The sequence below is a fragment of the Rhineura floridana genome, chromosome 8 (genome assembly GCF_030035675.1).
Source record: "Rhineura floridana isolate rRhiFlo1 chromosome 8, rRhiFlo1.hap2, whole genome shotgun sequence".
In the NCBI taxonomy this organism is placed as follows: domain Eukaryota; kingdom Metazoa; phylum Chordata; class Lepidosauria; order Squamata; family Rhineuridae; genus Rhineura; species Rhineura floridana.
This window is the reverse complement of record NC_084487.1, coordinates 29,609,593-29,626,111: the sequence shown is the minus strand read 5'-3', so window position 1 is coordinate 29,626,111 and position 16,519 is coordinate 29,609,593. Positions and strand designations below refer to the sequence as shown.

At 43.9% G+C, this 16,519-nt stretch overlaps 1 protein-coding gene across 2 annotated transcripts in view; it reads left to right on the top strand.

Annotated features, from left to right (window-relative positions):
* The window catches only part of SLC13A4 (solute carrier family 13 member 4), a 78,458-nt gene continuing 61,939 nt past the window's right edge, over positions 1 to 16,519 (top strand). For both annotated transcript variants that reach the window (XM_061638747.1, XM_061638746.1), the window contains exon 1: positions 1 to 579. In XM_061638747.1, coding sequence (XP_061494731.1) covers positions 481 to 579 — 99 coding nt within the window. In that variant the 5' untranslated portion in view covers positions 1 to 480. The remainder of the gene's footprint in view (positions 580 to 16,519) is intronic.

The window sequence follows — 16,519 nt, the reverse complement described above, 5'->3', positions numbered from 1 at the left end:
GAGAGGGGGAGGAAATCCTTTTTGGAAAGCAGTGGATTTTACTCCATGGTTTAATTTTGTGCCAAGCGGATGCTAACTCTTTTGTTGGGACACCCCTGAAAGCAGGTTATTGCAAGAAGAAAGTGAAACTCAAGATATTTGGGTTTTGGTCTGCCTGATCCGTACCCTGAGAAGCCATGATGGACAGTGAAAAGAAAGCCGACTCCGTGGAGGCAACCTGGTGCTTTACCTGGTTGCAATAAAACAGAAGAACATCATGCTCCTCAGGTGCTTCTGGTTTGGTGGTCATGAGGTTGAGTCAGTCCTACCTAAATGCACAGAGACTTCAGTGCATTAATACGGTTTCCTGAAAGAGAGAAGAAGCAAGAGCAGCAAAGAACTCTTAGGTGGAAGGAGGAAACGGTTTGCCCAGGGCTGGAGGAAGACCCCATCTCAGGGGTTCCCATTGGGGCATCAAGGAGATAAAACAGGGACAGCAGGATGACAGTAGTCAAGGAGCTCCTCCGGGCCAGAAATCTGCTGCTGGTTGTCCTAATCCCACTCTTGTTGCTTCCTTTGCCGCTCTTATACCCCAGTAGCGTAAGTACTTTGCATTTTTCCTCATTTTGACCACAACTGGTTTGATGTGAGCAAGGAAAAGAATCATCTGGCCTACTAGACAAAGCATTCTTGGCAAACAGTCAGCAAAGGGGGGATGGAGCAGGTAGAGTTGCCGCTCAATCCTAACCATGTCTACACAGAAGTAAGCCCTATTGAATTCAGTGGGAGTTACTCCCAGATAAGTGAGGCAAGGATTGCAGCCTTAGCTGTCAGTTTGGCAGCTGGCCTTGTTCCTTGAACTCTGCATCTTTGCCTCTCCTCTCCTGCAAAATATTGATTTGTATCAATAATGGGGGTTTGGATAGCTGGGAGAGCTGCTTTGTGTTGCCCAATGGTAGAAAGAATATTGACAGAATGAGTCAATGAAGAAATTTTAAGAACAGTAGTTTGACACGAAGAGTTTTAGCAGGGAAAGCTTTCCCTGACATGCAAGAGAGCTCACAGGAAAAATGTATTCCCCCACTAAATCGCGAAACTGATGTTCCTGGTCCCTATTCCCTTATCCAACACAGTGGTTAGGATGGCCGCTTACCCACTGCCAAAGAAGAACTGCAACAAAAAGGGGGGACACAGATCCTAAAATTTCAGTTTGTGAATGTATGTGCATAGATGCACATTTAGAAAGAATTGTTCTAATTTAAATAGCATTACAATACATCTCACCTTAATGGAGAAGACAGGTATCCTGTGTGCCTGCTCATTCTGCTGTCCATGTGCTGTTGACAGGCAACTTTAAAGGCCCCTGTTTCCCTCCCTTCTTAGGTCCTTTATTTTTAAGCCAGACTTGGACCAGACATCCCTTCAAACTGAGGACTTCTTCCAGTAGAGGATAGCCCTCTGTACAGCAGAACACATGGCCACCCTGGCAGTGGTGCCAAAGCAAACCAAACAAGGAGGGAATGGAATCTGCACACCCCTGCTCCCCAAAATAAGCTGTGGGCCAATATAGTTGTTATATCCTTGCCAGCAGGAGATTTCTCCACTACGATATGTTCTAGCACTGTATTCAGGCATCCTCAAGAATGGTGTCCACAGGCAAATCATATGCCTTCCTTTGGCAGACAGAGCTCTGAGGGCTTTGGGTCCTGACGTGTTCTGATTCAGCCAAACTCATGCATCGCTGCCACCTGGCGACTGCCCCATACGAGACAGAATCACATCTGTCCCAAAGCTTCCGTTCTGCTCAGTGAGCTCTCAAGCCTGATGGCCACCCACCGGTTATATTCTTTCCTTGCACAAAAATACTGTAATTTGACAAGGAGTGTTGTGCTTGAGAATGCCTCTGGAGAAAATAAAACTATGTGCCCTATATAGTCCCAGGCTCTGTCTCACTGGACAGTCTGCCAGAGGCTGTGGTGAATGAGCTGGGGTGAACCAAAGCTATGTGGGGGAGCAGAGATATGCTGCAATCTTCAGTTCTTCATCGAGGATATCTCTGCACCTTGCTATTGAATAAGAAACTGGGGACAACCAGGAACCTGATTCAGCCTTGATGCTGCTAAATTCCTGCTAAAGGCACTGGGTTGTTGTTTTTTTAAAGTGACAACCCTAAAAAGACAATATGCATGATGGTTGTGCTGGAGAACAGCATAGTCTCTTTTTTAAAAAAAAAAAAGGCAAGGAAAATGCTTGTCTTTAGAACCTCTGAAAAGGTAGAGGGAAATTCCCAAGGAGAACCACAAGTGTGCCTGGAACAGATTCCTCTCATTCAACATGATGAGGCGGGGGGGGGGATGTTTGGGTCCCATGGAAGTTGCCATCCCCAGCATCATTTCATTATAGCTTCTCAACCTAATTTGGCTATTAGCTATGCTACCTAACAAAGCAATGCTGGAGCGGGGGTTGGATGAGGTGGGGGCTCCACCGCCACAGAGATCCTAGCTGCAGCCAGCTAAACTATCAGCAGGCAGAAATTGCCAGCATATGTCCCAAAACGGCCAGCATATGTCCCGAAACAGGTGAAGCTGAATTGGCCAAGGATCTTCTGGGTCCTAAACTGGTCTGGTTACTGGCAACGGGCCCAATCTGAGACTCTCTGCTGCATTAGCCTGGAAACAGATTTTTCCTCCCCCCCCCACTTTCCAACCTAGCTGGCATGAGTGGCAGGGCTGTTGATGTGGCCATTACATTAAGCCCTGTTGCTGCCCACCAGGAGTCTGGATTACTCCTGAAGCCGAGCTTCCGTATTCAGAGGTAGTATAACTCTGCATAGCAGATGCAGGGGCAAAGCACAGAGGTTTATTTCCTTCATGCACTGCTTGTGAGCTGCCTGGCCATCATTGGAAGCAGAATGATGAGGCCTTGGTGGGATCTACCAATGTTCTTCATTGATTCTCTGGCCTGTGAAGAACCAGGAAGAGCCCAAGGGCACATAATGTGGAACCTTGTTAAAGCAAAGTAAATGTCCACCTGGTCAGCCTCTAGATGGGGAGATTGCTTGAAGATTCCAGATTTCCTGCCTGAGACTTCTATGGGAAAGACAAGATATTAAGAGGTGAAAATTCCTAGATTAGGCTGCAATCTGAACCCCACATGCCTAGGAGAAAGCCCTAGTAGGAATTCTGAATAGATATAGTTAGGATACCAGCCTTAACGCTGAAGTGGATTTTCCTTCAGAGATTTGTGTATGCACCACTGCAAACCTTCTGGACCCTCACACCATATTTGTAAGGTACTAGATCCGGGGGGAAAACCAGGAGCACCAACCACCTCAAATTAGGAGACAGATGGTGGTGGTACTGGAACACTGAGAAAGCCCTGTTCTGGGCTGGCCTCTCTTAATGGCCACCTTCTTCTGTGCATATGTGTAAGAGGACTATACTTGCCATGTCTTATCCATTCATAGCCAAACCGTACAAGCAAGAAGATATCCTGAGCTCTGCCCATTTGAGTCCACCACTGGATTGTTACCCCTTTGTTGTCTGGCAGGGTTTAGGTGTCTTTACCAGACAGGTTGAAATTCAATAGCTGAAGCTCTGCCTATCATTGCATCTCCATGCTGAGAAAAGTTTACCTTCCAGGTTGGTAAAAAGAGAGGCACAGGGGTGCTAATCTCGCTGCAAGTTTTATCCTCAAACATTAAGGCCAGCAGCCCCTTAGTCTCAGTTGCATGGGATCTGCACAGCAAGGTACCCAGTGATGACTTACTAAGATGATTATTATGTATTTTTTATTATTATTATTATTAATAATAATAATAATTCCATTTATGAATTGCTTTCTATAAAACATCTCAAAGCAATTTCACAAGGCATTAAAACATGTATAAAATAACAGTGTATATAAAAACAGATACAACACTTGCACATCTAAAAACAATTTAAAACATTGCAAAAATAAAAACTGCTAAAATAGTTACATTAAAACAATTATGTAAAACCAATTTCAAATCCAATACAGATATCAACTGGTGATAAGGGAAATGCACTCTGCACATGCCCAGAAACATGTTATGATTACTTGCAGGGCTGAGCTGGGGTACACCTTGCTCCAGTTACGTTGTGTTTACAGTCTTGGATTCTAGAGTGAAATGTGCAACACTCTTTTATATGTTGGGTAGAGAGGAAAACTATTCTCCTTGGTCTTCTGTGATTATCCATCAAATCATGAGGAAAAAAGGTGGATGAAATTTGCTCATCAAGTTTGGAGATGATTTTTCTTTCACAAGTGAATTTGCACTGTTGCAAAGATCCTTCAGGAAGGAAGTGTGCCTTACCTGGTGGTGTTTGTTTTAATGAAGTCGAAAGGCATCCTTTGATTAATTTGTTTGGAACTTGCTTAATTAATGGTGTCCCCTTGTTTATCAGGGTTTGACTGAACAAATGACCAAACCGGCAAATTAGACAAAGTCGAAGTCAGCTAGAATGGATTTCAACCTCATTAAACAAGTAAACAAAGAGTGGGGCAAAGGAAGATAAAAGAGATTTTTCCTTTCCTTTTGTGTCTCTTGAGGAGGCACGAGTTAAGCAATTAGAAAGTTAAAGAACTGGCGGGATGATGAAGAAGAAATTAAGGAATATTGAATTTTAAAACATTAAACTAGCAAGTAGACAATTTATTTAAAATCAAATTAGGGATATGCATCTGTTTCCAATTCATGTCAATTTTGTATATTTTTAGCAAACATTTTGTTCCATTTCTGCATTATTCAGTACTTATTTCATATTTTAATACACTGAAAGTGTATTTTCTCTCAAAATACTTGTCTAAATGCATGTTTTATTGAATGTAAACATCTAAGAACTGCATCCCAAAATTTGGAGAAGTGTGAAATCCTGTGGATTCCTAACTTTATGATCTACACATTGGTCCAACAGGTGCCAGATTGGGTAATTTCACCTTAAAAATTATCAGTATTTTCAATTGTCACCTTAACGATTTTGTTGTTGTTATGTGCCTTCAAGTCAATTACAACTTATGGCAACCCCATGAATCAGCTACCTCCAAGAGCATCTGTCATGGACCACTTTGTTCAGATCTTGTAAGTTCAGGTCTGTGGCTTCCTTTATGGAATCAATCCATCTCTTGTTTGGCCTTCCTCTTTTTCTACTCCTTTCTGTTTTTCCAAGCATTATTGTCTTTTCTAGTGAATCAGGTCTTCTCGTTATGTGTCCAAAGTCTGATAACCTCAGTTTCATCATTTTAGCTTCTAGTGATAGTTCTGGTTTAATTTGTTCTAACACCCAATTATTTGTCTTTTTCGCAGTCCATGGTATGCACAAAGCTCTCCTCCAACACTACATGTATTTTATTTTTATTTTTTAAATAGTGCCTTATGTTTTAACATTGTACACCACTCTGATATTTTATTCACTAACAGGCAAAAAACCTTGCGTTTTAAGAATGTACCTATATCCAACAGATATTTCTATCAAACTTTAAAAAGCAGGGAACTTGGGCAACTATAGTGAATGCCCCAGGGGAGCAGGAGATGTGACCTCCTTTCTGAGATATTATACTGCCCTACAAATTGTTGGATATGTGTGTACGTGTGTATGTGCCTCACATGAGTGGAAGAGCAGAAACTGTAGTTATGGGGTTAATCCAGCCAGGATGAGCACCAAGGACGTTAGCAGGCAGCTGTGCCCAGTGAGGCCAGTCTTATCTACAAAAGGCTGGAGAGAAACCGAAAGAAGCTCTGTGGGGGAAGAAAGTTCTTGCTAGGAAGGTGTTGTGATCGTGAGGGAAAGAGAAAGCCTTGTATGCTGTTTTGCTGCTTTAATGTCCACAGTAAAGGACTCTTAAACAAGTTCTCTGTCTGTGCTTGGATTTCTTGAACATCTTGCTGTTTGCTGTAAAGAGCCGGACACTCAATTCCACACGCACCAACAGGGTTATGGGCCCAGATCCAGTGCACTTTACAGCACTGTGAAGACTGTTCTGATCCAAGTCAGAGCTCCGGAAGGCAGCTTGATCGTGCATGGAAGAGGTGAGCGACAATGGCAGTGAATATGTCTGCGGGCATGCCGATGGAACATCTCACGGAGACTAACTATGCCAGCTGGAAACTACGGATGAGAGCGTTTCTGATTAAAGAAGACTTGTTTGAAGTTATCGACACCACCCCACCGGAAGTTCCTCAGGCGGCCTGGACACGTAAGGATGAGAAGGCACAGGCTTTTATTACTTTGGCACTTTCTGACTCTCAATTACTATATGTGAGAGATGAACCCACAGCAAAAAGAATGTGGGATGTGTTACAAACTGTCCATGTACAACAAACAGCAGGGAGCAAACTTTGCTTGGCGAGGAAACTGTACCAGATGCGTTTAACTGAGGAAAGCACCATGACCGAGCATCTAACAGAGTTCAGACATTTGTTTGCAGAATTGGAGGACAGAGGGATCGAGCATAGCAATCTGCAAAAGGTGTACATAGTCTTGTCTTCACTTGACGAAACCTGGAATAATCTCGTGATGTCAATGGAGGCTATGCCAGACGGTGGTCTGAATTTGGACTTTGTGGAGGAAAAACTGAACCAAGAATGCCAAAGAAGACAGGCGCGAAGGTCTGAGCTACAGGGAGCTGTCAAAAGCAGGCAATCTAACTTCAAGGAGCAACAGGGACTGAAAACATGTTATTTTTGTGGAGCACAGGGTCATATACAAAGGAACTGTGCAGCCAGGCGGAAAAACAGAGACTGTGGCTGGAAGCAGTCAAGTGTGAACTTTGTAAGTGCAGAAACATCTCGAATCATCAATACTCAATGGGTGTGTGACAGCGGTGCTTCTCATTGTCTTTTAAAGGACCTAAGCTTGTTTCACACATCGAGAGCAGTAAGAGACTCTGTTTTGTTGGCTGACGGATCCAGGAGGGACGTTCTGGCACGAGGCACGGTGAAATTGAGTAAGCTTGGAATTCTGACAAACGTTTTGTATGTGCAGCAATTAGCTAGCAATATACTATCTGTAAAGAAGTTAGTTGATATTGGCTATACTGTAGTCTTTGATAAAGAGAAATGTATTGTGCAAAGAAAGGGCGAGGTCACCTGCAGGGGTTTTATGATGAAGGGGCTGTTTCAAATGACCATGGGTGTGTTGTGTATGAAAGGCGCTAATGACATGAGGTTAATGGGGCATGACGGGAATGACGGACAGGGCTGCAAGACTACTGCTGTCAACAGCTTACTGTCGGTATTTACAGCCCGGATGGAGGTGCCTCATATGGCACATGAGGAGCCATCCTCAATCAGTGAAATCAGGCTAATGCCAGAGGCTGAGCAGCACAAATGGCAGCCGGCCATGCAAGAGGAGCTGCAGGCTATGGTGAATAATGGCACATGGACCCTGAGTAAACTCCCTATAGGTAAAAAAGGCTATAGGGTGCAGGTGGGTTTTCAAGAGGAAACGGTCCAGGGCAGAGGAGGTACAGGGCTAGACTGGTAGCTAAAGGCTTCACTCAACAGCAAGGCACAGACTATGACGCAGTGTTTGCACCTGTTGTCCGATATGAGTCTGTGAGAGTGTTATTGAAGCTGGCAGCAATGCAGGGTTTGCATATAAATCACTATGATATCAGCACGGCCTTCCTCCATGGTGACTTAGAGGAAGAGATTTATATGGAACAACCCCCTGGGTTTGTATCCGAACAGGTGTTGGTCTGCAAGCTGCATAAGTCACTGTATGGCTTGAGACAGAGCGCCCGGTGCTGGAACATGAAACTCGATAATGTGTTGCGAGACATGGGCTTCAGGAGATGCACGGCTGACACTTGTGTGTATGTGAAGGTGACAGGAACTAGGTACACATACTGTGCTGTTTACGTGGATTACATCCTCTACTTTTATAATGATGAACAGGAGGAAAAAGACTTCCATACCCACTTTAGCAAACAGGTAGACACCAAAAGCCTGGGTCCTGTGGCACAGTACTTAGGCACCGATATAGAGCGCACCACTGATGGCTGTATCATACTTAGGCAGGAGGGAAAAATCACATGTCTCTTGGAGGAGTGTAACATGCTGGAATGTAATACGGTGCAAACACCAATGACAGTAACATTCCAACAGGATGTCACTGATACACCTTGTGCTGACCCAGCCGTGTACAGAAGTGTGCTGGGGAAGTTACAGTATCTGGCTAAGGTGTCACGGCCAGATATCTGTAACACAGTCAGCATACTGAGTAGGCAAGTTGCACAGCCGTCAGAGGCCGATTGGCAAGGCATAAAAAGAGTGTTACGTTACTTGCAAGGCACAAAAACCAAGGGGCTATTGCTCTCTGCACATACGCAAGGTGGTTTAGAATGCTATGTAGATGCGGATCACGCAGGTGATATGTCCAGCCGAAAATCAACCACGGGCATAGTGGTGATATTGAATGGATCTGTGGTCGACTGGAGCAGCAGAAAACAGGCAATAGTCACCACATCCAGTTCAGAGGCCGAATATGTCGGCCTGTCGAACACCTGTAACGAGCTCCAATGGTATGACCTGCTCCTACAGGAACTAAACACACAGGTGCCACTGCCCATTCCTGTGCATGAGGACAATCAGACTTGCATCAGTATGGCAACCTCAGAGGCCCACACAAAAAGGACCAAACACATTAGCGTCAGATACCACCACGTGAGGGATCATGTGCAGAAGGGGTTTATTGCCTTAACATATTGCAACACAAAAGACATGCTGGCGGACGTAATGACCAAGCCATTGTGTCCAGAGAAGTTCAGCGAACTGGTTGCAAAGCTTGGAGTGGTTGTGACTTGTGTAAAACCTAAATTCAATGAATAAAGCTTGAAGGGATCTATGACCAAAGTTGCACAGTTGAATGTACTCTGTACTGTAAAAATGCAATGTTAAGATAAGATATGTATTGATTATGTACATGTGAGACACAGATGGGGGCTGTTGGATATGTGTGTACGTGTGTATGTGCCTCACATGAGTGGAAGAGCAGAAACTGTAGTTATGGGGTTAATCCAGCCAGGATGAGCACCAAGGACGTTAGCAGGCAGCAATTTGGGTTGGTCTTTCACTGTCCAGTCTACTTCCTGTGCAGCTTGGAAGAATTTGGTAACACATGCCTCTGAGCATATGGTGCTATGTGGAATATAACCCTTTGGACTTGGAACTCATTCTCTTAGGCTTTGAGAGAGAAATTTGATTCAGTTTGCATTTAAAGCCTACCTAACTCATACTTCCTGAAACAATAAGACAATTGAAACACAGCTAGCCTTTGAAATTTGCACTTCTTCAAATTTTGCAGTGCAGTTCTCCAGCCAAGTAGTGTATACACAAATACATATAGTAACTAAAGTGTGCATTAAAATGTATATATTAGTGAAAATAACATACAAGGGGTGTATTAAGTATATTAAGGAAAATTGCTGTAAAATGTATATTAGGCAAAATTGCATACAAAAAATGTCTATATTAGGAGAAATTTGCACAAAAATGCTGATTCTTTCCATGAGGACTTCTTTTTAAAATATATATATATAGTGAAGTGGTGTGGAAATGTGGAGAACTGAACTTAAGATTGGGAAAATGGGAAAATGGGAGAAACTGAAATTGACAGATTCACTTATCCCTAGCACCATGCACATTGATGCCACTACACAAATAACAACAAGGCCACACAAACAATGGTGTAAGGAGGAAATGATGCTCTCTGCATATAATTCTGGCCATGCTGACTGGGGCTGATGGGAGCTGTAGTCCAAAACATCTGGAGGGCACCAGGTTGGGGAAGGCTGGTCTACACTGACCAGCTGTAGCTCTCCATGGTTTCAGACAGGGGTCTTTCCCAGTCCAACCTGGAGATGCCAGGGATCAAACCTGGGACCTTCTGCATGGAAGGCAGATGCTCCCCCACTTACCCATAGCTCTTCTGGGCTTGTAGTAACTAAGTTCTCTATATATGGAGAGGGAGGTATGAGAATCTAGTCTTGCTTCCCACTTTAAATCTCCAATCTGATACACACCATGAGACTTATGTCTCAGTAGATATGTATAACATTCCATTGTTAAAAGCTGGAGGAATGTATCCCACCTCTCCTGCCCATAATCAGGTGGACTTCAGCGTTGGCGCGAGGGCAGCGGATGTGCCTTTGCACCAACTGAACTGCAGCAACCAGCCCTAGAAAATACTTTGCTGTGCACACCTCTGTATAAAATTATTCTTGGGCATGGTGGACCAGGTGACATCACCGATATGAATGTATTTATTTATTTATTAAATTTATATCCTGCCCTTCCTCCCAGAAGGACCACAAGGCAGCAAACAAAAACACTAAAAGCACACTAAAACATTTTTAAAACAAAATACTTAAATCCATATTAAAACAAAGACATTTTAAAAGCAGCTTTTAAAAAACAGCTTTAAAAACATCTTAAAAAGCAATTCCAATACAGATGCGGACTAGGATCTCTGCTTAAAAGGCTTGTTGAAAGAGGGAGGTCTTCAATACGCTACTCACCTTGTGCAGTCTATACTGTGATGTGGTTGGATTAGACTTGTATGAACTACTGGCTGTATCAAGCCAAACTCCATAAAAGTGCCAGCCAGATGCCTCTGGAAGAACCTGAGCAGGGCAGGACCTTCCTTTATTCTTTGTCAACAGCATTTGGAAGTTAGAGGTATACTGCCCCTGAAGATGGAGGTTCTATTTGGCTATCACTTTAGATAAGTGGTGGCAAACCGCTTCTCTGTGGATTTGTGGAATGATGGAATGGTCTGGAAGCTACTATGCTTGCTGGGGCTGATGGGAGTTATAGTTCAAATAGCTTAATGGCACCAGGTTGGGAAAAGCTGCCTTAGAGTTTTTTATGATTATGATTATTATGATTAAATAATAAGAGTTGAAGGACTGGGAACTGTAACTTAAGCCAGAAATTAAAAACATACTCTCTGTCTCTCTGTCTCTCTCTCTCTCTGTTTATTGTAATTCCTTTGTAAAAGCAAAAAAAATAAATTAATCCCTTCCTGGTTTTTCTCTAGTTCTGTTTAGCAAAGATTTGCATCTCTCTCATGGAGAGAAAAATAAGAGATGTCTCAATCCTTTGCTTTCCCCCTCCTGAAAGTTCAGAAGCTGAAATCAGAACTGCATGGGAACAGTTCTGTGACCTCTCAAGGAAAAGTGCTACAGAGACTGAATGCCGTATTACATAATAGAATAGGCCAGCTTTTCTTGATCTCTTGTCCCTTGCATTTATTAGGGACAACTGATACCGAAACTGGCAATGTTGTTGAAATTTGGAGTAAGAGGTTTGGGAAAGATGAACTGAAGATTCACACACACCTCTTCTACTTATTATTATTTACATTTATTTGTTGCTTACTATATAAATGTTTCAAAGTGACTTACAATTGTACAAACATGCAGAAATCAAAATTTAAACAATGTTTGTAATATCATCAAAAAGACAAAATAGCAAATGCTCATCCTGCATTATTATAAAGGTTAAATCCTTCCCCCCCCCACTAAAAGATGAACACCATAATATTATTGACTAAGAGTGCTCGTGCTGCAGTATCATCAGAAATTACCATCACAAATTAGGCCCTTTGAAGTTTTGTCTTCCCAGCCCATAATGGGCTCAACCTGATAAAAGTCTTTCCTGCTACCACTTCCCCAGGCATTGCCCTTTCCTGGTAATGGTATAGTGGAGGGCTCATGTCAGGGCTGATGTTAGGCTCTAGATCAGGGGTGGGAACCTTTTGCAGCCTTTGGGCCACATGTCCTCATTGGGAACCTTCTGGGGCTGCATGCCAGCGGTGGGTGGATTGGGTGAGACTCTTACCTTTGTACAGTACTTTACAATCCAGCTGTGCAGAAGTCAGAGATTTCAACATCACCACCACCACCACCCTACATAGATCTCCCAGTACAGGCATGCAAGAGGTATTATCACAGTTAAAGGAAACATTCCAGGATAGGTAACAGCATTTGAGGATGGCATGGCACAGGGCTAGTGAGGAAAGTTGCCTTGAAAAGAGGAAACAAAACTATAGGAGGTGCATCATGGGGATACATTTCAAGGGACTTTCCAGAGTCCAAAAATAAGGTTCTTTTCACATACCAAATCCAGGTGTGCCTTTCAGTTACTTTGAAATCCTGGCTAACTGGCCTGACCACAAATGGTTCTATTCATTTCTAGCACTTGGCTACTTTCATAAGTGGTCAGTGTTTGCACAGCTGTCTTCTCAGAAATCACTTCTATATGAGGCAGATGAGATATGTAAATACAAAATGGATGCTAAGGGTAAGATGGATTCCTGTTGCCCCTTTTCCACATCAATGTACACACACACAAAAAAATAACACCCATCCATCCCTGGGGAGGAAATGAAGGTGAGGAGTTGCCTACCAGTCATTTTAACAAAGGATATGTATTAAAAATATTTTTTAGGCTTTTCTGAATTGGTGAACTGAGGCTCTGCTGGGCAACAGGATGAGTGAGGCTACATTCCAATCCAACTTTACTTGTCATGGACAGATCATCGCCTATTGAGGTGTAGGCTCACAATGTTTTCTCCCCTCTGCAAGGGTGGAGGACCAATTAAGATGGTCCGTCCCCGGAGACTAATGAATCCTGAAGGTTTTCAGAAGGCTCTGGGGAGTTTTCCGGCTGATAAAACTGACGCTCCTGTCGAAACCCTGGTCAATCTGTGGAATACGGAAATGACCCGGGCAGTTGACACGATAGCCCCGGTGTGCCCTCTCCTCTGCAGAGCTCAATCGGCTCCGTGGTTTATCCCGGAGCTAAGAGTGATGAAGCAAGAAAGAAGACGGCTTGAGTGCAAATGGAGACGAACTCCTGACGGCTGTGGTCTTGCACTTGTGAAGGTCTCTACCAAGCTCTATGTGAAGGCGGTGAGGGCAGCGAAGAAGCAGTACTTTGCTGCCTCCATTCAGTCATCTTCTAACCGCCCAGCTGAGCTTTATAAAGTTGTTCGGGGACTTTTACACTCTGGTCCTCAGAACGCAATAATACCATCAACAGCCCGCTGTAATGAGTTTGCGAGACACTTCCAAGATAAGATCACGAACATCCGCCGGGACCTTGACTCCAATATTGTAGCAGTTGAGCCTAATGAGGTGTCCGGAGCGCAGTCCTGTCCGGTTTTATTGGATGAATTTCAGTTGGTACAGCTCGAGGATGTGGACAAGGTGCTTGGACAGGTGCGGGCGACCACTTCTGCTCTGGATCCTTGCCCCTCATGGCTAATAAAAGCTAGCAGGAACGGAACAGCCGGATGGGCCAAGGAGGTGATCAATGCCTCTTTACGAGAGGGAGTGGTACCACCCTGCCTGAAACAGGCGGTGGTGAGACCGCTCCTAAAGAAACCCTCCTTGGACCCTGAAAATCTTGACAACTATAGACCGGTAGCAAATGTTCTGTTCCTGGGCAAGGTTTTAGAGCGTGTGGTCGCTCGCCAGCTCCAGGCTCTCTTGGATGAAACTGATTATCTGGATCCATGTCAATCGGGCTTTCGGCCGGGGTTTGGTACAGAAACAGCCTTGGTCGACCTGTATGATGACCTCTGTCGGGAGAAGGACAGAGGGAGTGTAACTCTGTTGGTTCTCCTTGATCTCTCAGCGGCTTTTGATACCATCGACCATGGTATCCTTCTGGGGTGACTTGTGGATTTAGGAGTTGGAGGCACTGCTTGGCAGTGGCTGTGCTCCTACCTCGAGAATCGTCTCCAGAAGTTGGTGCTTGGGGAGCATTACTCAAACCCCTGGATACTCCAATGTGGGGTCCCACAGGGTTCAGTTCTGTCCCCCATGCTCTTTAATATCTATATGAAGCCGCTGGGCGAGGTCATTAGGAGATTTGGAGTGCGTTTCCAGCAATACGCTGATGATACGCAGCTCTACTTCTCCTTTGCATCTTCTTCAGGTGAGGCTGTTAATGTACTAAACCGCTGCCTGGCTGCGATAATGGACTGGATGAGAGCTAATAAACTGAGACTCAATCCTGACAAGACTGAGATGCTGTTGGTGGGGGGGCTCTCTGCCCAGATGGTTGATGTCCGACCTGCCCTAGATGGGGTTACACTCCCCCTAAAGGAGCAGGTCCGTAGTTTGGGGGTCTTATTAGATCCGCTCCTGTCACTGGAGGCTCAAGTAGCCTCGGTGGCACGGAATGCGTTCTACCAGCTTCGGCTGGTAGCCCAACTACGACCCTATCTGGATAGGGAGAACCTCTCCACAGTTATCCATGCTCTGGTAACCTCTAGATTGGACTACTGTAATGCACTCTACGTAGGGTTACCTATGAAGACGGTTCGGAAACTTCAGCTGGTGTAGAATGCTGCGGCCAGAGTTCTTACTGGGACTAAAAAATTTGATCATATAACAGCTGTCCTGGCCCAGCTGCACGGGCTACCAATGTGTTTCTGGGCCAGATTCAAAGTGTTGGTTCTTACCTATAAAGCCCTTAACGGCATCGGACCGCAATACCTGGCGGAACGCCTCTCCCACTATGTACCTACCCGGTCGCTGCGCTCGACGTCGAAGGCCCTTCTCCGTGTCCCAACACATAGGGAGGCACGGAGAACGATAACTAGAACTAGGGCCTTCTCAGTGGTGGCCCCCGAACTATGGAATGCCCTCCCTGACGAGATACGCCTGGCGCCTTCTCTGCTATCTTTTCGGTGCCAGGTAAAGACCTACCTCTTTGCCCAGGTATTTTAAAAATTTAAAAATTTGTATTTAAATTTGAAAATTTTAATTATGTTTCATTGTGTATTGTATTTACATCCACCTGTATTTTAGCCTGTTTTATTATGCTGTGCACCGCCCTGGGAGCTTTTTGCTATAGGGCGGTCTAAAAATGTAATAAAATAAAATAAATAAAAAATAAAAACTTTACTTGGGAATAAGCACCATTTAACAGGATGGGGACAGGGCCAAAAATGCAGATACTAATACCTCAGCCTTGTCTACAGAGAGATTTGTTTTTATATCTGGTATTTGTTCAGGGGAGGGAGACTTTGGTGGATTCATATCCCTTTATTCCATTCTCCATGGTGGCAGGCAGACCCTCCCATTGCATTTACCACTTAAGATTGTGGATGAGATGAAAGTTGCTTCTCCTTGCTGACTCAACCAGAAACCCTATGGAAAGGGGAGGTAACGACTTTAAAAGAGGATTAGACAAATTCATGGAGAATAAAGCTATCAGTAGCTGCTAGCCATGATGGTAAGTTTTCCTTCCACAGTCAGAGGCAGTATGCTTCCGAATACCAGTTGCTGGTAACCACAGGAGAGGAGAGTGCTCTTGTACTCAGGTCCTACCTGCAGGCTTCCCATGAGCATCCGGTTGGCTACTGTGAGAACAGGATGCTGGACTAGATGGGCGACTGGCCTGATCCAGCACGATATTCTTAACTATTGGTTCCACTCTTCTTGTATACAGTCAAGTAAAGCTGAAAGTTGACCTTTGTTTTTCTTTGTATTTTTAAATGGTTTATACTGCCCAGTTTTTATTTGTTGTAAATGGCTGTGATGCTTTTTTAAAAATGAAATAGTGGTATAAAAATATGTTTATAAATAAATAAAATGTACCAAGGGCAATTCTTGACCCAAACAACATAGATATTCAGGAGAACATAGCTAGTCCCACTCTAACTACGGTAGTTCTTTTCCGGAGTTACTGTTTCCAAGCAAAGGTAGATAGGGATGGGGGAGAAATTTGATTCAGTTCACCTTTAAAGGTGAATCTACCTAATTTACACCTCCAATAACCCTAATTCACACCTCCAATACGCAAACTGAAACATAGCAGCCATCCCTCAAAATTCATGCTTCTCTGAATTTTGCAGTGCAGTTTTCTATCCATGTAATATGTACCAAAATACTAGGGCAAACTGTGCATAAAACTACATATACCGGTGAAAATAACATTATATCAGGGTATTGCAAACAAATGTGCATTTTAGGAGAGATTCACACTAAAACGCTGATCAATTTTATTATTTATTTATTTTTATTTTATTAAATTTTTATCCTGCCCTTCCTCCCAGAAGGAGCCCAGGACTTTAAAAAACAAACATAAACTCATGTGGAAAAATGAACATAAGACTGAAAAATGAAAAACTGAGAGAAACCAAAATTGCCAGATTTTCTCATCCCTGATGGTTAGGCCTCACACCAGCACCAAAAAGAAGCATCTCTGTGTGCATGCACATCTCGGGGTTCCCAAACTGTGGTCCATGGACCACAAGTCAGTGGAGACTGTTGACTCCGATGTCAGTGAGGCAGTGAATCTGCTCCAGGTTTTTGTCTGAACTTTTAAGGTGCTGAAACCACCTTGGACAGCTCCTTAAAAGTTCATACTAAAATGTGGAGTGGATTCACTGCCCCACTGACATCAGAGTCACAGTCTCCACTGCCACTAGTGGTCTGCGAGCTTCATTCAGATGGTCTATAAAAATACAATTAAAAATCACACAGCACCTAGCACAATGCA